At 39.7% G+C, this 22370-nt stretch overlaps 3 protein-coding genes across 5 annotated transcripts; 2 read left to right on the top strand and 1 right to left on the bottom strand.

The window, feature by feature from the left end:
* Positions 1 to 74: 74 nt before the first annotated feature.
* Positions 75 to 2709, bottom strand: LOC148402667 (U8 snoRNA-decapping enzyme). Of its 2 annotated transcripts, none has more exons than XM_088399937.1 (5): positions 2555 to 2709; positions 1586 to 1717; positions 1378 to 1418; positions 720 to 957; positions 75 to 620 (listed from the first exon to the last, which is right to left on the bottom strand). In XM_088399937.1, exons 1-5 carry the CDS (start codon positions 2561 to 2563, stop codon positions 333 to 335), a joined length of 708 nt encoding a protein of 235 aa, XP_088256063.1. In that variant the 5' UTR covers positions 2564 to 2709; the 3' UTR covers positions 75 to 332. The 2 variants fall into 2 exon arrangements, with proteins under 2 accessions (XP_088256063.1, XP_088256071.1); XM_088399945.1 differs by having other exon boundaries at positions 1791 to 2599.
* Positions 2710 to 3330: 621 nt separating this feature from the next.
* On the top strand, positions 3331 to 10688 carry LOC148402666 (glutathione synthetase-like). Its single transcript, XM_088399906.1, has 13 exons — positions 3331 to 3476; positions 3925 to 4057; positions 4506 to 4651; positions 4814 to 4889; positions 5240 to 5379; positions 6082 to 6198; positions 6407 to 6487; positions 6617 to 6694; positions 6772 to 6841; positions 7491 to 7685; positions 8278 to 8359; positions 8874 to 9063; positions 9189 to 10688. Exons 2-13 carry the CDS (start codon positions 3926 to 3928, stop codon positions 9310 to 9312), a joined length of 1431 nt encoding a protein of 476 aa, XP_088256032.1. The 5' UTR covers positions 3331 to 3476; position 3925; the 3' UTR covers positions 9313 to 10688.
* Positions 10689 to 15049: 4361 nt separating this feature from the next.
* LOC148402665 (glutathione synthetase-like) lies at positions 15050 to 20665 on the top strand. Of its 2 annotated transcripts, XM_088399926.1 has the most exons (14): positions 15058 to 15189; positions 15334 to 15382; positions 15945 to 16095; positions 16229 to 16374; positions 16593 to 16668; positions 17000 to 17136; positions 17356 to 17472; positions 17654 to 17734; positions 17881 to 17958; positions 18045 to 18114; positions 18697 to 18891; positions 19345 to 19426; positions 19637 to 19826; positions 19972 to 20665. In XM_088399926.1, the coding sequence occupies exons 3-14, from the start codon at positions 15964 to 15966 to the stop codon at positions 20093 to 20095; spliced, it is 1428 nt and encodes a 475-aa protein (XP_088256052.1). In that variant the 5' UTR covers positions 15058 to 15189; positions 15334 to 15382; positions 15945 to 15963; the 3' UTR covers positions 20096 to 20665. The 2 variants fall into 2 exon arrangements, with proteins under 2 accessions (XP_088256046.1, XP_088256052.1); XM_088399920.1 differs by lacking the exon at positions 15334 to 15382 and having other exon boundaries at positions 15050 to 15189.
* Positions 20666 to 22370: the final 1705 nt, after the last annotated feature.

Genomic DNA, 22370 nt, shown 5'->3' with positions numbered 1-22370 from the left:
GCTGAGCAAAAATTAAACGCTATACTCTAAGCGACTGGAGGTAAAAGGACTATTCAATGTGAAGGGCTACAAGCTTCTGAAATAAGACAGTTGCTCAATTTATTTGGGGGTCATTCATCTTTGATATGCTTGTCTCGAGCAACCCTAAGGCTTTATCATGGATTATAAATACAATATGCATTGAAGTACAGTGTATATATATTTTAGTGCTATAATTTCCAAATGTACACCAATGCAAGTGTTATTTATAAAAGAATATAAACAAAAAATAAGTTACAGCTCAAGATGATAAGTGTTGTTTCTTTTTTTTTTTTTAATAGGAACCTATAACACTATTGTGACTGTACATGTGTGTGTGCTTGAGTAACCGTGATTAAAGACTGATCCCTCTTGGTTGCTGTCAGTGCAAGTGCTGCTTGCAGGTCCACTGCAGTATGTGCATGTGTCTTCAGTGAGTGCTTGAGGGCTTTGTGCAGGTCCTCGGGGGAAAGCAGGTGGAGGCGCAGCAGAGAGTCGAGCAGCTGGGTGCGAGCATTCCCAATGAAAGCGTGTGACAGGAATGAGGAGAGGCCTCCCCCAGTTTTTGTAGTGTAGAGCGGGACTCGGACCATCCCAAGGACCTTGCCATAAGAGAGAAAAGAAAGAGGCGATGAGGAACTGAGCATGGGGTTGGGTAAATGGCTGAAATCTATCATTCTGGTGCGACCAGGTCACACTACCTCCTGGCCGTGATCACTCGCTGTGGATAGCGACGCTTGCTCGACCTCCCTAATCTGCTCCTCTGTTAGCTTCTTCACATAGAAGTGAGTGATGAGACGGGAGGCCGAGGGGGAGGTTACAGTGGCAAGGCGAGCATCCACATGATCGTCTTCGGATATAGAAAGGGCCACACCCAGCTCCTCCTGTAATTCCCTACAAAGCCCCGCCTCCAGGCTCTCATTTGATTGATTAACAAACCTACATGGGTGTGAGGATAGATGATCAAAGGTTAGGAATAAAACACAAGTAGACATCAACAATTGCAGGCATGTTGCTCCTCACTTGGGTTTAAATCAGTATGGAAAGCGGACTGATTGGGGTAGGGTTGAAGTGTCAGGCCAATGAAGTTGAAGGCCAATGGATGAAGTGTTTAACTCATGTGCCACCAGTCATGTTGTCATGCCCTGACAATAAAGGGCATTCTATTCTATCAGCCTTTTAAGATTCACCTCAAAAAAAGGCATTTCTATTCCACTAGTATTTGTACAATGGAAATGTGTGAACGTTTGCTCGAGTTTATATCATGTGACAGGGATTGTGTGTGTAGGTGTGTGTCATTAAAAAGGTTTCTTAGGCACATGAAGGGATGAACCTAAAGCAGAACGAGGAGAGACTCACCCGCCAGGGAAACCCAGCAGACCGTCAAAGCGCATCTGCATCTGTGGGATGTGACAAGACAGAGGCTGATACAACACACACACTCACACATCTATTCTTCCAAACATGTTTAATACACAAAAAACTAATGGAGAGAATTTGCTTAAAAAATGTGTAGGATTTTGCTAATGCATAAAAAACATCTGCTTTGCGCATTTTTCCTCCTCACCAGTATGATATGTTTGATGGGTGTTCTACCGAAAAGCAGACTTTTGGTGTCTGAGTAGAGCATCACATGACACGCGTGTCTGTAGCCTGAGCAGGCCAATGCCTCCGCCCTTGACACCTGTCCATTCGCTATCTATGAGTACACAAGCAAAACACAGTGTACTGAAACACAATATTAGCCACGTCACAGCTCAGAGATTTCTCACATCCCTCAACGTAGCCCTTCTGCTATGCGGTGGCTCCAAGACATCATTCAAGTCCTTATATTGCGCTCCACCTGTCACACTCAAGCTTTTACAAAGACTTGTGTAAAATGAAGCTGAGAATGTGTCAATCCAGAAAGCACCCAGGAAGGGCTGTCTAGATGGACTGCTTCATCACCTCCTGGTGGTAAGGGGGTTTAGCACTAAGTCCCTGCTCCACATTCAATCATTCAACATTAACAATAATTCAAACATAACAAACCAACAAAATCATTTGAGGAGCAAGTCAAAATCCCCTTTCACCAGCTGATCAGATGTCAGTCACAATATGTATGATGCATGTCTGCTAGAATCGATGAACAGATAGATAAGCTTAAAACCTTCACTTTATTTTGATTTTACACCCTTTGAAATATCCTTTTAAATCGTTTGAAAAAAAATCAGACTTTTTTAAATTTGTTGAAGTCGTATACAATTGTCATATTCAAAATGTGTCTGTATAGTTTGTTTAAATACAATTTATCAGGGGAAAAAACCAGATACATTTAATGCCACCACCAGATAGGATCAAGCTACGGTATATGTGATTGTCAGTCTGGTTTTGAAGGCTTCAACTCCCCTGATCGCTGATTTCTGTCACTCTCTTCCCATCGTTCCGAACCACTAGCCTCACTCAAAGCTTGTGTCCCTCTTCTGTTCTCCCTAACTTTCCAACCTCCGTCTGTTTGTTCCGTGCATTTGTCACTCGACTGCTTACGAAAACTCACTTCCGCCATCTTCTTTCCCCCTTTTTTTCTTCTCCTGTCCGTCTTCTTCCTCTTTTATGGTCTTTAACAGCGGTTGACATACGTTGCGTTGCATTAGCGCCATCTGTTGGTTCTTTTGCACTGCAAAGTGCATGAGCGCCATCTGTTGGTCATTTTGCACTGCAAAGTGCATGAGCGCCATCTGTTGGTCGTTTTGCACTGCAAAGTGCATGAGCGCCATCTGTTGGTTCTTTTGCACTCCACAGTGTATTTATAATCAAACTCTTGTCAGAATTCCTGTTTTGGAGCTCGCCTAGAATGCTCTTGATTGTTTTGCCTTTGATCCTTGCTGCTTTTATTCCAACATCATCGTCTTCCTTTGCTCATTTTATTTTATGTCTGGTAATTTTATGTTCCATGTTTGATTCTTCTGACATCGGACTAATGCTGCATTCCATGAAGATGGGGAGTCAGATTTATACCCCTCGGATTGTACCAGTTGCTATAACACAGAATTCCAGGCGAATATAAACTACAAAAATGTCTGTCACCATTGCCAGAGTGGCCTTCCAAGCCACTTTTCCTTGTAGAAGGTCGGAAAACTCTGTCTTCTCACTTTCATAGACGCAGCATGTCTGTATTCAAGTATGCAAAGTCATATACGGAGTATTAGTACGTCACGAACGTAAATAATATTCATATATTTTACATATGTCCGTGTTTTGTAATGGGCACAGTGTGCTCTGTAACTTCCCGGAATTTAATACAACTTGGCGATTGGGTGCATAGATCACGTGACTCCATGTATCCAATAGCGGACCAGGAAAAGACTACATGTGACACGATTGCACGTCGGAGTCCGATAGTACGGTGCAAAGCGACCTGCGTCGGTGTTAACAATATTCACCGATATCTCGTGCAGCTCCAGAAGTCCTCCGTAAAGGTAAGGCGGGCTTCTTCTCCTTTCACGCGAATTTAGTTTCAATAATGCATATATTTGACAAAAAGAAAATACCCCATCAAGAGATATATGTAGTTTTGAGTACCGTGTCCCACACTTGGTTAAAATCCAATTCGCCTGAGGCTAATACCTGCGTTATTACGTTTTAAACAATGTTCATACATTAAATTATTACTGTAATGACATGCACATGCAGCATATTTACTGTATGTAAGTTGTCTCGCCCTTTATTGTCTATAAACAATAATTAGTGTAATAAAATACTGGATTAATTAAAATTAAATTAAGTTTTACAATTTTATGTTTGGTGGATGTAATTTACACGACTGTATAAATAACTGAATGTTTTCACTACATTCTTTTAACTGCATATGCATTCTACATATGTCTATTTACTTCATCTGTGTTTTCTGTCTTAAATGTCAATCAGAATGGCCCAAGGGATACCATGTGAGCTACTGATGAACGCAACCCAAATAAATTATTTAGCGGAAGTGGCAAAAGATGCTGCACTTTTACAAGGTGTGCTTATGAGGAGTAAAGAATTCCCCAACTCATCAGAGGTGAGAATGTTCCATCTTTTATGGTAGCGCGGGCACAGTCACATGCATACACAAAAAAAATTAAACTATGACAGGACAACTGAAATAATACTTTGGCACATCATCGTTTACTTTTTTTTACTCAATGCCCAATGCTGCAGTGGCATTGTGACGGAAGTGCACCTGGTTCAGATACTTGCTGCTTGCCTAATGAAGAGTTACAAAAGTTACAGAATACACATAGCTCTCGGAGCTCCTGGATAATTTTTTTGTGTGTAAGTGTTTGTTATTTAGCTTTATTGCACAAAACTATTCATCCAACCAGCCGTATATCCACTCAAAAGTGATTACATGAAACACCACAGTTGTGGCGTGAACAAAGGAAGAACTCATTCAATTTTAGTGTAGAGCCAGATGTGGATCCACATTTTGTTCTAAGCAATCATCTCTTTTGCTCTTTGTATTTTAGGTGGTAACGTATGCTCCCATCACACTCTTCCCCACGCCAGTACCAAAAGCTCTTTTCCTTCAAGCCAAGGCAGTGCAAACTCACTACAACACACTTGTGGATAAAATCAGCCAGGATCCTGACTTCCTGCAAGAAGCTCTTGCCAGGTAAGACGCAAGCCTCATACTGTGGTTTAATCATACATTTAGATTGCTAGATGAATTGTAAAACAAGATGAATGGTTTAAATTTGAATCAGAAAATGTTATTTGAACAAACTTTCAAGCCTGCAATTTTCATATTTTGATACATTTTTGTATTGTACTATAGCACCATTGCGGTGGATGATTTCACTGCAAGGTTGTTCAAGATCCACCAGAAGGTCCTTAAAGAAGGAAGGTTGCAGGTATGCAAGTAAACCTTGCGAATTGTTGCCAAAAATGTATTCCGGGACCTTACATTTTCAAATTGACACTGGAACAAAATAAAAGACTTCAACTGTTTTGACTCAGCACGAGTTTAGTTAAGATAAGAAGTACGTTTGTGCTAGTCCATTCCCTCATAAAATAACAATTAAGATGTGTTTACATACATACATACTACATACATACATACATACATACAGACAGACAGACAGACAGACAGACAGACAGACAGACAGACAGACAGACAGATACCCTAGTTTCATTTTTGAGGTCACAACAAAAGGTTGAGCTTCATCAAATTGCTCATCTATCATTTGGTATTCTTGTCCAGTCAATTGTGCTCGGTTTGAATCGATCCGACTACATGCTGGACCAGAAAGAGGATGGGCACACGTCTCTGAAACAGATCGAGATCAACACTTTTGCTGCTAGTTTTGGAGGCCTCTCATCACGCACGCCTGATGTGCACCGGTAAAGTGGCCATCAACATGCAACCTAGAAATAATTTGACATTCAAAAATTGGGCTTTTGTGTTAATGTACCAGAGAGCTCTTGACAGTGTACAATTAAGCACTTGAGCAGAATCTCTATGTAAAAATGAGCTCAAAAGTGAGCGCTGCATATAGTGGAATGCCTTATTTATTGTCACTGTACAAATGTCCAATGAGTTTAAAAACAGTGACTTTAACAATGTTAAATTTTAAATGAATAAATAAAATGTCAAAAACAATACAGTATACTTAAGATCTTTCCAAGCACATTTACTCTTCCATAGTAGGTAGATAAAGGATGCATGGGGATAAAGGATCAGACTGTTGAGTCAATGTTTTTTTTGTTGTTGTTTTTTGTGTGGAGTCAATGTGAGTTTAGGGTGGAAATAGCTTTGAGGGGAAAAAAAATCTTGAGTCTGTTACAGCAACATCTGAAATAACATGAACATGACACCATGATAATGCTTTAGAAATCAGTGTAGGTACAGTTTTGATACCATAAAAATGGATGCAATTCAACAGATTGACTCTCTGTTTGGAAAACATTATTTCTGTTTCCATTGTTTTCTGTCAACATTTACAAATTATGATTGACTTCATAGGTTGTACAGAATTTCTTGCATTGGCCTCCATCTCATTTCTGTTTAATATTGACAAAGTGTCCTATACCTTACTACAACAGACACATTCTTCAAGTGGCTGGCCAGCTGGAGGAGAGCCAGCGCATCATCGACAACAACCCTGCGGTGGGTTTGGCCAAGGCTGTGGCCAAGGCCTGGGAGCTCTATGGATCAAAGCGGTACAGCCACTGAACATCTGAATAAATCACACACTTTATTCTATAAAAGTACATTTCAATTTAGAATATGCATTCTGAATTTCACATTTTATCCATGGGGTTGCCCAAAGATTCTCATTTGATGCAATTATTCACCATACTCCTGATACAAAATGGGTCTACAAAATGTAGCAGCAGTGTTTAACAGGAGCTCATGTTGTCATTAAAGAGCGGTTATCATGTTCTTGGTGGAGGAAAACCAGAGGAACATCCTGGATCAACGATTCATCGAGAATGAGCTGTGGAAAAGGTAACGTGTGATTAGTTAAGCCCTAGCCTCAATATTTAGTGTAATCTTTGCAGCTTTGTTGGAAAATATTGTACATTATACTCAATGACCATTTCTGTCTTTTAATGACAATCTCACATTGTGTTTCAGGAATATTACCGTCATACGAAAGCGTTTTGAGGATGTCTCTGAATCTGGAAAACTAGATCAGGACAAGAAACTGTTTATGTAAGTTTCCTTTGTGCATCAATGTCCAACTGCAGTATATTTTTGCTTTTTACAAGTCTGTTTTGCGAATTATTCAGTGATTGTCAGGAAGTTGCAGTGGTCTACTTCAGGAATGGCTACATGCCTCAGAACTACAAGTCTGAACAGGTATACCAGAAAGATATTCCATATTTCGTTCTTCAAGCTAATGGTGAAGTACACTCATTTTTAATCAAACATTCTAATTTTGTGTACTTGTTGTATGTACTTCAAATGTTTAATTACAGGGTCAACTTTAATTTAACAAAGGACGTGAATACATCAAATATATTCACCCTTGGATTAATTACGAAATGTACTGTCTCTTGACCGCAGTATTTCTAGAAGCCTCCAAAATCCGCTAACCATGTGACTGGGATGAAATTCTTCTTTTAGCGTTGTCATCTCGCAGTCACATGCTTCCTGCCCCTCTGTCAAAGTTAAACAAACTTGTTTATGCTCTGCTGCCCAATTGGATCTCTGTTTTATCAAGGGCGGAGAGCTTATGCACACTTTAAAATCTGTTTACATCCAATTCAGAGTTCAGAAGAGCAGAATCATGTCCTCATTTAGCAGCTGGTTCTGCTTAATGATGTTTTAAGACTTATTAGTTGAATGTGACGTTGACAATGACAAATGTATATTCATTTAAACATGTTTGCTCTCAAGGTAGAGGGCAAAGTGTGGCTTGCCTAAAAAGGCAACTAAGAACTTTTAATTATGCTTAGTAGGAGGAATAACAAATTTCTGTTGCAATATCTTTTTTTCTAATTTACAGGCCTGGGATGCCCGCCTGATGATGGAGTGCTCCTTGGCTGTGAAGTGCCCGGATATCAGCACTCAACTTGCTGGAACTAAGAAGGTTCAGCAGGTGCTTGCTAAGCCTGGTGTTCTGGAACATTTTTTCCCAGACCAGCCACAGGTAGTGGCACAAGTGAGGGCCACATTTGCTGGCCTCTACACCCTGGACATGGTGAGCAAATTACCGTTTTATTCAATGAGTTCCTCCCAAGCTATTTTGTCCCCTGATGTTTTTCCACTGCAAATTTCTGAGCTCCTTTATTGCAAAGGCCTCATCCACATTGACTGACAATGCTGGTGGATCACAGGGTGTCAAGGACATCCCAAATCAGCAGGCTGCATTATTTTCTCTAGAGTGGCAACAATTTGTGTTGCAGAAACTATTAAAAACGATGATGACACAACAAAAACAACCATATCTGTGAATTGATAGTGACCCACTTGAAATGCATGGTCATAGAGGTCTGCATTGTGTCCGAACAGTCACCTTCCAATTATGTATAATGCTGAAAATGATCATGTTGAGGTCTGGAGAACTATGAATGACAAATAGCCAATTGTTAATTAAAATGATCTCCTTAAAATGATCTTCTGAATTAATCGGAATTAACATTTGGGTACATACAGTACCTTTACAAATGGTCTTAAAGCACATCTACTTCTTGTCTGTTGAGGAAGTTGCATTTCACAGTCAGTTTTACAAGTGTCGTTGCTACTTAATAATATTGAAAACCTTCCCTTGGTTTCACTTCTTTGTCCCCAAGGGAGAAGAAGGCGACAAAACAGTCGCAATGGCTTTGGCGACACCAGATCGGTTTGTCCTGAAGCCTCAGCGAGAGGGAGGAGGTACACTCAAAGAAATAACATGTCATCTATAACATCATGCGCCAAAACATATTCAATTTCTTATTGAGTTCATTTCAGGAGTACAATTGAAAGATGTGTTTAACTACAAATATATAGCAGATTTTAGCGAAGGTAGCCATTAGATGTTTAAGACAAAAAAAAAGGTTAAATATTGCCATTATTTTAAGAGAGTGACAATATTCATTAGTATGCACTTTACAGCACATTTCACAACAGCTTCAGCTGTAACAAAGCACTTTGCATATAAAATAATCATAAAACTTCAGAGACATTGAAAACAGTAAATTCAAACAATAATCAAACAATAATAATTCTTATGTTGGGTTGAAAGAATAATAATAAAAATGTCCTCCAATGGGTATAAATAAATATTTCGGTGAAATGCTGAACCCTGGGATGGGGTTATTTTGCCTTTTTGCCAAGCATTGCAAAGTCTCGTGCCAGTACGATAAACAAATAAAGAAAATTAACCTTTTTTTTTTTTTACTTCAAGGAAACAACATTTACGGACAAGAGATTTGTAAGGTTTTGGGCCAAGTGAAGAATAGTGGTGAGAGGATGGCCTATATTCTGATGGATAAAATCCAGCCCGTGCCTACACAGAACTACTTGCTGAGAAGAGACACACCCCTCAAAATCAGTAATTGTCTCAGTGAACTGGGCTTCTTTGGAGTCTATGTCAAGTAAGCAATCACTATTGGTTATCTGAATTGCATTTTAGACACTGGCTTTAGCTGGGCATTGCCGCTATCAGATTGGGTAGTAGTAAAAAAAAGTCAACAAAATGTCATACATCCTATCTGTGCAGGCAGGGTAAAGACATGGTGATGAACGACTGTGTGGGTCATCTTCTGAGGACCAAGAGTTCAGAACACTTGGATGGGGGTGTTGCTGCAGGAGTGGCAGTTTTGGACAACCCACTCCTCTTCTGAGAAGTTGCACTAGTATTTGTGCTGCAAAAGACTCACATTTTATGTGTTTAATAGCAATATCTACTGCTACCTCATGCAAATCCACATGGAGACAGAATAAAGTCAAATGGTACCTCAGGCAGTGCTAAATCCACAATTTAATGTTAATCAGCATTGCTGAGAGAAATCATTCAAAACGAGCTAGACTTATGATTTATCTACTTTATACGTTGCTCAAAATGTTTTTAACAGCCAGATATTCATTTATTTCAAAATGGATGAAACGAGCCCTGACATTTGCAGCAATGAATTTTCTCTGGGGACCAACTACTGTAGCAAAACACTTTTTTAACGAAATTTCACCTTGTAGAAATACAGGCTTCATCAGAAAGGTCTACTGTTAGCCTAGCACTAAATGAGTGGATTTTGGTGGGTGTGGCTCAGGCTAGCCTGTTCCCTTTTTGCTTCACCTGTTCCACCTGCCCCTGTTTAAATTGCGCCTTTCACATCAGCACCTTAAGAAATATTGACACATGCACTCCCTCGCTGGAAGGCCACCCCAAATATTACATTTGCATTTACCTACATATAATTGACAGCCATTGAAATGCAAAACAGTATTTTCCATTACAAATGGGGCAAAACAACTCCAAAACAAACAAAAATAAATATTGAGAAACAAATAGGATTAGGAACAAATTAATCTGATGGTGCCAATTTGTGGTTATGCATGCGCCCACTGTTCCACCTAAAAGAATAACTCACTGTGTTCCTCTCCTTTCATAAAACAATGTCTCATAACTATAAATTGGATATTTGCGTTCTCACCCGATCAAAAGTGTTTTTGTAAACAAAATGTGTCAAACAAGGTTTCTGTTCTTCACTCCACTGACATTACTGTTGTCAAACGTTTGTGAAAAGGTAACAAATGTGCAGAAATTTATTTTTGGTTAATTTTGTCAGACTCGTATAAACAAAAAAAAAAACTTGCTCTTGGGAAGTGGGCTCTTGTGAAATGTGCACTGTCTTGACTGGCTCTGGTTGTAACAAGATTCATGATCAGTGTGTAAAACAAATACTGTATGTAAATTGTTTCAAATGGGGCACACGCATACACAATCAGGACAAATTTGAGAATTTTCTCTCTCATGGTCAAATACCGCAAAGGTCGTTCTGAAAGATTATCACTATTATTCACTATAAACTGGTACTCAAGGTTGTTTACAAAAGGATGACTCCTGCACGGTTATCTTCAAGGCCTTTTGAAAGGCTGGTGCCTTTTAGTTCACTTTAAAATGTACCGTTGGGTGTCATACTTGAAACAATGATTAAGCAATTGATCAGGGTACTGTATATGTCAGCCCATATAATGAAAATAAAAGTGATTCACAAATGGACATTTTGTGCTTATTTTAGACCACATTGTACCTGGCAATTATTATTATATAGTATATCTCTATCCAGAGATGGACATTCCGTCTCAGGGACGGAACGGTTCGTCCGGGACGGACACCTATTTTGCGAACGATGCGATGAAATGTATTTTTGAGGACTGACCAAGTAAGGATGGAAGTGGGCTTTCTTCTGCCCCTGTAATCGGCCCCAACCGGGTCAAGTACCGACTGACAGAAACATGCCTAGGCTGCTGTGCGTGTGCACCAATACAGACCAAGTATAGAATATCCCGACGCACCATTTTTCTCGTGCGTGTTCACAGTATTTCTACGCACTTTGTTTCAAGCAGACAAGAGGAGGAAGATTTTTCAGTCAAATTTTTTTTTACACATGGCCCGTCAGTCTGGTGACAAACAGTGGTTGTGTTGATAGCCAAGTGCTATCTTGTTGACTCCTAAATGGGTCTAAACAATTCAGATTTTTGAAACGTTTGGAATAACCTGTTTACCTGCCTCAACGAATAGAAAATGCAAGCACACCCATTTACATTCTCACCTTCCAACAACATTATTGACAGGTGAGGCTTCCACCCAGGCAAAGAGGAATCAAAGATGTACGTCTGACATACTGATAAAAGGTAAGCAGCATTCTTCGTAAATATCGAGTTGACCTTTTGGTTTGGTCAGTAATTTTCCTAATGCAATGTATTCTAAAATTTTGATATAATTTGAATATTATTAATCAGTATCTTATCTATTTTTGCAATTAAACAAAATTGTTTTCTCAGTGATAAGGTATTGGTTGTGAACATTTATGTGGGAGGTTGTTGGTTTAAATCTGTTGATGTTCTTTGCGGCGGTCGAATCCTGAAGCTCAAAAATAGGTGTACAAAAGCTTTGTGTATTCCCTCATAGCATGAACATGTCTCTCTGGACATGGTGAGAAACAACCTGATGCTTTGAAACGTGGTGCACAGTGCTCTGAAGAAATCTTCAACATGTTTCATTCAAATTCCCAAACTACCGGTACACCCTCAGTCCAATGATGCTATATGTGACTATGCTGAGATCTGAAGCGCTGTCTCAGATATTTATTGTTTCACATAACGAGATAACAGCGCCTGTTGAAACATCCTCCAAAGGCGACGAGCCCCAAAAAACAAAGTTTGTTTTCCTGTCTACATCCTGATATTGCAACTAAGGTTATGTTTATACAACAGCAATTTTAACAGAAAACTGTAAAATCATTTGGCTATGTTGGCAATGACATTTACTGGCCTGGCCTGGCCTGGCCTGGCCTGGCCTGGACTGGCCTGGCCTGGCCTGGCCTGGCCAGGCCTGTAATTGACAATATACATGTATAGTTGCTTTTTAAAAAAAATTGTGATTTAAATGTGTCAAAGCTAATTGTGTAAGAACTTTTAAATCTGAAACCAGTGATTGAATAATGACTTTTAGGAATGCAAGCCCTCCGACTTAAATCCAGTCAAAATCAGTAAAGTTCCTTGAGGATTTTTGTGTAAAAATCTATGCAAGGAAAAAATGGAAACCCTAATGACATGAATACCTGGAATATGTGTAAAGTGAAAGGAGGTGAACCTGATGAATGATGTGGAAGAAAATGAGAAATGTTGAGAAAATGGAGGGAATGAATGAATGAGAATGAAAGGTGACATTTTGGCTCGAAATTTTTGAATTTCTCAAAAACCATAAATATTTGGAATGACAAAAAATTTGCCTTCACACAATGATTTTTCAAAAATTCTACCTACAAGTTTTAACACTGACAGAAATAAAATTGACTTCAACCAAGTCTTGGAATAAATTACCATCTGCCAGTCTTTTTGTATTACTGCAGTGTTTTACAAAAGTTTTCAAATATTCCAGAAGTTGGTGCCTGTAAATTGAATGGATGTGAGCAAATTCGCCATTGGACTGACAATGGATGGACCAGTGTCGGAAGCCCTTTTCAATGACAACGACAGATGAGGACGGGGGATAGCTGTTTTATGAGTCAGAGGGGTGCCCGGGTCAGAAACGAAGAACTGAGTACAAACTGGCCAAATTTGGTCATCTCTGTCTATCTCTCTATCTCTTCGCCTGTCTATCGATCAGTTGATTGGTAGATAGAGAAGAGGGTGCTCAAGTGAGGATGGGGTGGGGAGCTGCAAAGCACTGCTGCCCCCAAGAGCTGTCTGTCCATCCAGCCATCCATCCATCCATTTTCCATCCCATCCGTCCATTCTCCATCCATACCCCTTTTCCCCACAGGGGTTACGGGCGTGTTGGAGCCTAGCCCAGCAATCATCGGGCAGTAGGCGGAGACACCCAGAACTGGTTGCTAGCCAATCCCAGGACAAACAATCTTTACAATCTTGTGAATGTTCTGTCAGCAAAATGAGTTATACAGGAGGCTTGGTCCTGTAATTTGGGGCCCAAAAAGTGGTACGACCACAGAGAAACGATGCAACCACACCCACTTACATTCCCATCTTTTATTAGCAGATGTAGCTTCCACCCAGGCAAAGAGGAATCAAAGCTCTAGGTCTAACATACTAATAGAAGGTAAGCAGCTTTCTAAGTAATTATCGAGTTGACCTTTCGGTTTGATCAGTATTTTTTTTTAAGCAATGTATTCTTTAATTTTGATTTAATTTGATTAATATCAATGAGTAGCTTATTCATTTTTTCCAATTTAACAAAATTGTCTTTCCACCGATAACTTATTGGTTGTGAACATTTATATGGGAGCTTGATCATTTAAATCTTTGTACTATGTTCATTTTATTTTCGCTTGTCAATTATTTTAATGGTTCTTTTATCACAAACAAGATATTTAGGTTGCATTACCTGACATGTTTTGGCTTGTACTTTCGCCTTCATTAGATGAAGGTTGAAATACTGCATACTGACTGTCTGCTGTATGCACAATTGCTCCATTTCAACCATGTTGCTCTTATTTATTTATTGCTCTTATTTATTCATTGTACGTGCCTTCTTATTTTGACTTTTTGTATTGTTTCCTTGAATGTTTTGTTTGTCTGTGGACTAATTGGGTGTAATGTCTTGTCACCGTGGGGTAGTAGGAAACACAATTTCGAGCTCTTTGTATGTCTTTGTATGACGTGAAGAAATTGACAATAGATCAGACTTTGAGTTTGAGAACATGCTTCAATTCTTCACGACTTTCTAATGCACTTTGGTCATGCACCCCTTTTATTTGTCGTAAATACATTTTCTTTTGAACCGTGAGGATTATTAGCCTTATAGGACACGTATCTTAGAAAATCTATATGTTTCATGTTACTGTAGTAATACAACATTGAACTGTAAGCCTTGGTTAAATACACTGCTCAAAAAACTTAAAAGAACACTTTGAAAACACATCAGATTTTAATGGTGAATTTTTTTTGAAGGCATATCTATACTGATAGACAGTTTAATGTCTCAGGAACAAAAGGATGCCACATCTTTTGATGGAAAGTTTTCAGCCTACAGAGGGCTCAGTATACAGGCACCCCAAAAATCAAAGTGAAAATATGATATGGCAGGCTCGTCCTTTTTGCCTAAATACAATTTCACAACTCAAAATGATTTTCAATAGCTTGTGTGGCCCCCACGAGCTTGTATGCATTGTCAACCAAGTCTTGGAATATATTACCATCTGCTGGTCTTTTTGTATCACTGCAGTGTTTTACATAAGACCCCATTTTTTTGGTCGTAAATTCATTTTCTTCTGAACTGTGAGCACAAACCTTAAAGGACACATTTTGCAAAATCGACTTGCTTTGCTTTTAAATTATTTTCTTGTGTATCTGGAGTATCCAGGAGTGTACAAAAGTGTAATATATCCCTCCAGGTGCTGCAGAGATACTGTTATGATCCTTTTGGGGTGCTATTCTTTAATATGTTCAGATTTCTTCCTTTTTGAAGACATTTTTTTAAATCTATTACAACACATTAGTTATTATTTTCTTGTGTATCTGGAGTATCCAGGAGTGTAGACAAAGTGTAATATATCCTTCCAGGTGCTGCAGAGATACTGTTATGATCATTTTGGGGGGCTATTTTTTACGATGTTCAGATTGTGTGTGTGTGTGCATGTGTGTGTGTGTGTGTAAGAGGAAGGGATGGGGTGATGTTCATGTGTGCTCATGTGTATGATGTGGCTCTTTGCGGTAACACTAAAAAATGTGGCTTTTAGTCTCTGACTGGTTGGCCACCCCTGGACTGTAGCCTTGGTTAAATAAAAATATTTCAAACAAACTCAGAAAAAAAACCTTGTTTAGTGGATACTGCAATCTACTTCACTTATACTTTCACTTTCAAATTGACTTCACTTTAACTTTTACTTTCACTTTCAAATTGACTACACAAAAACCGTTTGAAGCTTAATGACTAGCTCATAACCGTAGTGCAAGTGATTTATTTTCCTTGACTAATTTAAAGGCATTTGATCAGAAGTCAAAACAGCACTCCACTGTGACCACAGCGACAGCAATTGGTAAGGGCTGTTTGATTTTTATGACTGCTTATACTGCAACAATCGAGGGCACCTCCTGCAGCTCTTCACTTTGAATTGGACATCCACTTTTTCTTTGATTTTTTACATTATGTATTCTATGTGCCCTCTCTGCATCCATTGCAGCCTGGGCATCCTGGAAGAGGGATCCTCCCATCTGTGGTCCCTTCTCAAGGTTTCTCATTTTTCCCCAGTAGGGTTTTTTTTGTTATTTTTCCTTGCCCTCCTGGGAGTTTATGATCAGGGGATGTTTGAGAATAATTGTCAATATTTTGTTTTGTTTATGTGAAGCCCTTTGAGACTTACTTGTGATTTAGGGCTATATAAATAAACTTGACTTGACTTGCAATTCTCCAATACACTCACATGCATGGCTCTGGTTTTATTACACTTTCAAGACTTTCTAAATAACGCGCTTTCAGGGTTAACGCGATTCCCAAATTATGGACCTAAACTTCATGTAAAATCGTGGTTCAGGTGTTTTGAGTTGACTAATGTGTATTTTATTGACTATACTGTAATTTTACACAAATGACTAATTGTCATTGTTTAATAATTTAATTTAATTATAATTGAATAATAAACTGGATCTTAAAATTAAGTTGTACAATTTTGTTTTGACTGATGAAAGACGGTGAATTGGATAAGCCGCATGTTCCTGGTGTTTTCAATTTCAAGTCTGCAGCCTTCTTTACATGTGATCAGGATGCGGCATTCGCTTTGATTGTGTATTACAGATCTTAACTCTCCATCAGAATGGCTAACGGGGTACGAAATGAGTTACTGATGAACACAACCCTAATCGATGAACTTGTAGAAGTGGTAAAAGAATCAGCATTTACACATGGCTCCCTTGTGAGGCTTAGAAAATCCCCCAACTCATCAGAGGTGAGCTTTCCCAATCTTTTTTTGGTACCATAATCGAAAATGTTACCACAGTTACATGAAACTTCTCAAACAATTTTTACAAAATGTTGTGGAGGGGTGGAACATGTGCTCACGTTTGCTCTTTGTTTTTCAGGAGGTGACGCATGTTCCTATCACTCTCTTCCCCACGCCAGTACCAAGAGCTCTTTTCCTCCAAGGCATGGCAGTGCAAACTCACTACAACACACTGATAAATAAGATCAGCCAGGATCCTGACTTCTTGGAAGAGGCTCTTGCCAGGTAGAATGCTGACTTCATACTGGGGTTTAATTACATTTCATAGCAGAAAACATTCATAAGGAAGTAAGAGAGATCATTTTTTATATATATTTGAGCAGAACATTACTGGAACATACAAACATTTCCCCCAAAAGTCATTATTTTTTACAGCACTGTCAGATGATCTATAGTGATTTATTGCAAAGGATACATTTTATTTTCACCTTGTCATCTTCTAGCACCATTACTGTGGATGATTTTACTGCAAGACTGTTCGAGATACATCGGCAGGTCCTTAAAAAAGGAAGGTTGCAGGTACGCAAGTCAGGGACATTGCCATAAATTTTGAACGGGGGGGGGGGGGGGGGGGGGGGGGCATAGGGTTATAATATCCAATCATGCCTACCAGCAAAAACCCAAAATGAATTATTCTGACCTAATTAAGTGAAACAGCACATCCTCCTGTAGTCAAGTGCACTCTAACACAGTGGACTGACTACCACAGCACATCATTATAATTCTAGTGGAGCTGTGCTTGTAATATCAGCCAAGGGGCAGGGGCTGCTTTTAAGGAATCGGGCTGCATTCTATGTGTAGTTTTACGCACTCGTCCACATTGATGTATCTGATCTTGCCATCTTCCCAGACAATTGGGTTGGGTCTGAACCGGTCCGACTACATGTGGGAGAAGGAGAATGGACACGCATCTCTGAAACAGATCGAGATCAACACCATTGCTGCTGCTGCTGGAGGCGTGGCTTCTCGCATTTCTGATGTACACAGGTAAGACTTGAACATTCAACCCCAAAATAATTTTATATATTTGATTCATGTAAATAAACCCCCCGATGTTCAAAATCTGAACAAAATGCTTCCATTGTTTCCTGTCAAAAGAGTTTTAAAATCCAAATTGTGTTTGACTTCAGCGTTTGCTCTTAATCTTTTATCTTACCTTCCTATTTAAATTCCTGTTAACAATGACAAGTATCTCATTTACAACAGACATATTCTTCAGGTGACTGGCCAGCTGGAGGAGAGCCAGCGCATCATCGACAACAATCCTGCATTGGGTCAGGCCAAAGCTGTGGCCAAGGCCTGGGAGCTCTATGGATCAAAGAGGTATGTCCACAGAACACCCTAATAAATACACACACCATTGCCAAGCTTTCGTTTCTGAAATACGCACATTCAAATAAAGGATACTCAACTTCACATTTCCACGATTATGCTCCGTACCCCTAATGTATAATGTATTTATGAAGCGGTAAAGTGCTAAATAGGTTCTCTGTTTTCATTCAAGAGCGGTTGTCATGTTCGTGGTGGGGGAGAACCAGATCAATATTCTGGATCAACGAATAATTGAGAATGAGCTGTGGAAAGGGTAAGGTGTGATTACTTGAGCTCTTATATATCCAAAATTAATTGTTGACGTCGTTTAAAACAAAACCTTTTCAGGTTTGCTTTGAAGTTCATTCTTTGCACACGGGCCTTTTTTCCATTTAGTTATCATCTCAGAATATGTTTCAGGAATATTACCACCATACGAAAGCGTTTTGAAGATATCTCTGAATCTGGACGCCTAGATGGGGACAAGAGACTATTTGTGTAAGTGTTTTGTCCATTAATATCCCACACGGAGAACACCGTCTTTTTGCTTGTCATTTCAAAGTTCTGTACTCCCACAAACTCAGTGATCATCAGGAAGTTGCGGTGGTCTACTTCAGGCACGGTTATATGCCGCAGCACTACAAGTCCGAAAAGGTAATGACTTGCTCTTTTTCTTACAGGTAAACCATACAAAATTTGGATCAGACACATGTAGGCTACATGATATACTTTTAACGCTAAAATCGATTCTGGAACCCTCCAAAATCAATCCACATTTACTACAAATGCTGACACACCAATTTGTTTGAACATCCTTATGACACACGTATCGACAAATCATGATGTATCAGCCTTTGAAAGAAAAGATTTTCAATGCAAACGCTCCTCTTTACTTTTTCACGTTTCATGGGGAGGTCTGCTTTCAGTCCCTTACAAACGGGCTGATCTTACACAAGGACAAGAGCTTACACCTGGGATCTTGTCTGATCCGGTAGACCCAAGCCTCGACTGATTTTGTGCCTATTCTTGTGATGATGCTATGATTAGCGCCTCTGTACTGTCTTTCAGTCCAGCTAAGGCTTGTTGTTGGATAGTGCCCTGGGCACTCAGGAATCCACTCACAACGGCGCCATAACAAAAATACTCATTCACTTGTCGGGGTCCCTAACATTTGCAAACAAACCATACTTGGCTATGGCTGCCATACAGGTTTTATTTGTCTCAACTTCATTTTAGGCATGGGATGCTCGTCTGATGATGGAGTGCTCCTTGGCTGTGAAATGTCCAGATATCAGCACTCACCTGGCTGGAACTAAGAAGGTCCAGCAGGTGCTTGCCAAGCCAGGTGTTCTGGAACGATTCTTTCCAGACCAGCCGCAAGTAGTGGAGCAACTTAGGGCCACCTTTACTGGCCTCTACTCTCTGGACATGGTGAGAAACAACCTGATGCTTTGCAACATGGTGCACAGTGCTCTGAAGAAATCTTCAACATGTTTCATTCAAATTCCCAACTACCAGTACACACTCAGTTCAATGATGCTGTTTATGACTATGCTGAGATCTGAAGCACTGTCTTCATTGTTTCACATAACGAGATAACAGCGCCCGTTGAAACATCCTCCAAAGGAGACGAGGCCCAAAAAGCAAAGTTTGTTTTCTTGTCCACATCCCCATATTGCAACTTAGGGTATGTTTATACAACAGCAATTTTAACAGAGAACTGCAAAATGATTTGGCTATGTTGACATTGACAGTTACTGGCCTGGCATGTGTGTTTCTAATAATCTATTTGTGGCATGCAAAGTAATATATTGGACGTTTTTACTAGGTTTTCATGTGAAAATTGGAAAGCTTGTTTTTGTTGTCGTTTGTGTTTAATTAAAGGGAGCAGAAGGTGACAAAGCGATAGAAATGGCTTTGGCGACACCAGATCGGTTTGTCCTGAAACCTCAGCGAGAGGGAGGAGGTACAGTTAAAACATTAAAAGTCATTCATTTCATCCTGCAAAACAGCTATCCATCTAACAGCTATTCATTTTTGCATTAGTCAACCTCTGCACTTACATGTTCAAAGATATTGGTGGGTGGGTTGGTGGTCGTATAGGTGGGCGGACGAACGGGCGGATGGACAGACGGGTGGGCGGACCGACGGAATAATCACAATTCTTTCCTTCAAGGAAACAATATTTACGGACAAGAGATCTGTGAGATTCTTGGCAAAGTGAAGAGCAGTGCAGCAAGAATGGCCTATATACTGATGGATAAAATCCAGCCCGGGTCTTCACTGAACTACCTGCTGAGATTGGGCAGGCCCCTCAAAATTAGTAATTGTGTTAGTGAACTGGGCTTCTTTGGAACCTATGTCAGGTAAGCACAGTCACTATTTATTATGTCTATAATTGTATTGTTGGCACATTTGGATCCTTGTTTCGCATTGCTACTATCGGGCTGAGGAGTTTGAACAGACAACAAATGATTTATTTTCTAATCCTCACATGCTGTTTTTGTGCAGGCATGGTAAAGACATGCTGATGAATGATTGTGTGGGCTATCTTATGAGGACCAAGAGTACAGAATACTCTGACGGTGGTGTAGCTTCTGGAGCGGCAGTCCTGGATTGCGTGCTCCTCTTCTGAGTACCTGGACTTGGCACAATTCTCTGCCATTATTTAACGATGTGCTCTCTCTCGTAATGTTTCCCCGCTCTGCCAGTCTATATCTACCTAATTGAGGCTCTCGTGATGCCTCATTCATTGGCAGATTGTTCAATGCACATGGATAAAAGATGCTACAACAGTTTTCAATGGATCGATCTTCCGTTTCCGACCCTGTCTGCCCTTGAACATCCTGCTCTTTTGTTATCCCAGGAATCCTTTCTGCCCCTGACAGTAAATTCTGCCTGAACTCTGGTTCACACAGCAAGATTTAAAACAAATTGGTGGACTTTCAAACGCCGAGAAACCCCACACTTGATGAGAACCAATCACGGGTATAACAGTTTTGAATGTACCGTGTGTGGTGTGCAACCCTAGTGAGGATAAGCAGTTGGCAGAGAATGGATAGATGAATTGACAGATTATAAACTTGCCGTTCGACACCTAAATTGTAACTTAAATTGGCACGATAATGAACATTTGTTCTACCATTGAATCAGTTTTATTAATAAGTTTTGCATGACTTAAAATAAAAAAAAAACTATTAATTGTTGCCTGTTTCCAATATCTGCTGCAACATCCAAGCATTTTTCCACATACAACAATAGGCTGAGTTGACATTCAGTTTTGACAATATACATGTATAGGTGCTTTTTAAAAAAACTTGTGATTTAAATGTGTCAAAGCTAATTGTGTAAAAACTTTTAAATCTGAAACCATTGATTGAATAATACACTTAGGAATGCTAGCCCTCCAACCTAAATCCAATCAAAATCTGGAGAGTTCCTAGAGGATTTTTATGTAAAAATATATGCAAGGAAAAAGTGGAAACCCTAATGACATGACTACCTGGAATATGTGTAAAGTGAAAGGAATTCTACCTACAAGTTTTAACACTGACTAATGACACTTAGCAATGGAAGCGCTCTGACCTAAAGCCAATCATAATCCGTAGAGTTCCTAGAGGATTCCTGTGTAAAAAATTGTGCAAGGAAAAAAATGGGTGCTAATGATATGAATACCTGGAATATGTGTATACGAAATGAGGTGAATTGGATTAATGATGTGGAATAAAATGTATAGCACTCATTCGATTAAGAGTAAATATTTCCATGTTAATTGTACCATGATGATAAACTGCTATCCAAGATTTGTTTAAAAAAAACAAGATTTAGTCCTCTTAATTTTTCTTAAATTACCCTTTGCTGGTATGGTATTTGATCTGTGAAATGTACATACTGCATTAGTGATTAAATGGTCTACCATTATTTCTATGATGACTCTTGTGGTTTTGCAAATAGTTCACTGGGTGGCAGTAAAAGCAAAGGTATTTTTTTACATCAGCATAAGGGATGGGCTCACCCGAGACATGGCCTTTGCAAACATAAGCGATTTGGTATATATACATGGTCAGATGGATGGATGAAAACGAATACATAGGTTTTTTGTGGTCATCTAAATTTACACCTAATAATGTCACCTTTCATATATGAGGTACAGCTCATATGGCTCCTTCCTTACCGGAAAACCTCTTCCATTCTCGGAGTCTTCCTGTTATTTTTTTACCCTTGATAGTGTTGACTTGCAAGTGTGACACATTCCTCTGGGTGGGGGGCAGTGGGGTCATCAAACAGAAACAAAGGTCATTGCCGGTGAAGTCTGTCAGCATCAAATCATGTCCCTCAGGAAATCCATGCCATTCATTTGTTTTTGCCGTAAGAGCCCCAAAAGAAAAAGAACAAAACGAAAGAAACATTTGTGATTTTTGTCCCTTGAACCTGTTGTCACGGGAATACGGATCAGTCCAGGGCTAAGTCTTTTTTAATTGCTTGCAAAATCATGACAGGTGTTTTTGCACGAGTAATACAAGGACAGGGGAGCTGAAATCTTACAACCGGCTGTTGTGGTGCAGCCGACATCTCCCTGCTTTGGTTTTGATCTTGCTTTAATTCCCTATCAACAGCTCCAAGTCTGCCTCAACAATTGTGCTGTAATAAGCCTGTTACACAAGTGCTTTGTCCCAGTTAGTCAGTGACCTCTCTCCCTTAAGTGTGAATCAAGTGTGTGTGTGCACGCACATGTGTGTGTGTGTGTGTGTGTGTGTGTGTGTGTGTGTGTGTGTGTGTGTGTGTGAGTGAGTGTGTGTGTGCGTGCGAGTGTGTGTGCATGCATGTGTGTGTCACAGCGACACAGGGGAAGAGAGGCAGGATGCGAGCTGTGAAAGGATGGAATTGGGTCAGAGTCACTCTGCTCTCCT

This window comes from Syngnathus floridae, chromosome 2 (assembly GCF_059516105.1).
Source record: "Syngnathus floridae isolate MCC-2025c chromosome 2, RoL_Sflo_1.0, whole genome shotgun sequence".
Taxonomy (NCBI): domain Eukaryota; kingdom Metazoa; phylum Chordata; class Actinopteri; order Syngnathiformes; family Syngnathidae; genus Syngnathus; species Syngnathus floridae.
The sequence above is the reverse complement of the archived record's forward strand: the minus strand, read 5'-3'. Positions and strand labels throughout refer to the sequence as shown.

Bases quoted from the DNA above. Each gene is read 5' to 3' on its own strand.
- LOC148402667 (XM_088399937.1), bottom strand. The intron at 1,419-1,585 runs GTGAGGAGGAAA...CACATCCCACAG, and splicing joins CCATCAAACATATCATACTG to ATGCAGATGCGCTTTGACGG. The intron at 958-1,377 runs GTGAGTCTCTCC...ACACCCATGTAG, and splicing joins CTGCTGGGTTTCCCTGGCGG to GTTTGTTAATCAATCAAATG.
- LOC148402666 (XM_088399906.1), top strand. From the start codon at position 3,926: ATGGCCCAAGGGATACCATGTGAGCTACTGATGAACGCAACCCAAATA. The intron at 4,890-5,239 runs GTATGCAAGTAA...ATTCTTGTCCAG, and splicing joins TTAAAGAAGGAAGGTTGCAG to TCAATTGTGCTCGGTTTGAA. The intron at 6,199-6,406 runs GTACAGCCACTG...TTGTCATTAAAG, and splicing joins GAGCTCTATGGATCAAAGCG to AGCGGTTATCATGTTCTTGG.
- LOC148402665 (XM_088399920.1), top strand. From the start codon at position 15,964: ATGGCTAACGGGGTACGAAATGAGTTACTGATGAACACAACCCTAATC. The intron at 16,096-16,228 runs GTGAGCTTTCCC...TTTGTTTTTCAG, and splicing joins AATCCCCCAACTCATCAGAG to GAGGTGACGCATGTTCCTAT. The intron at 17,473-17,653 runs GTATGTCCACAG...TTTTCATTCAAG, and splicing joins GAGCTCTATGGATCAAAGAG to AGCGGTTGTCATGTTCGTGG.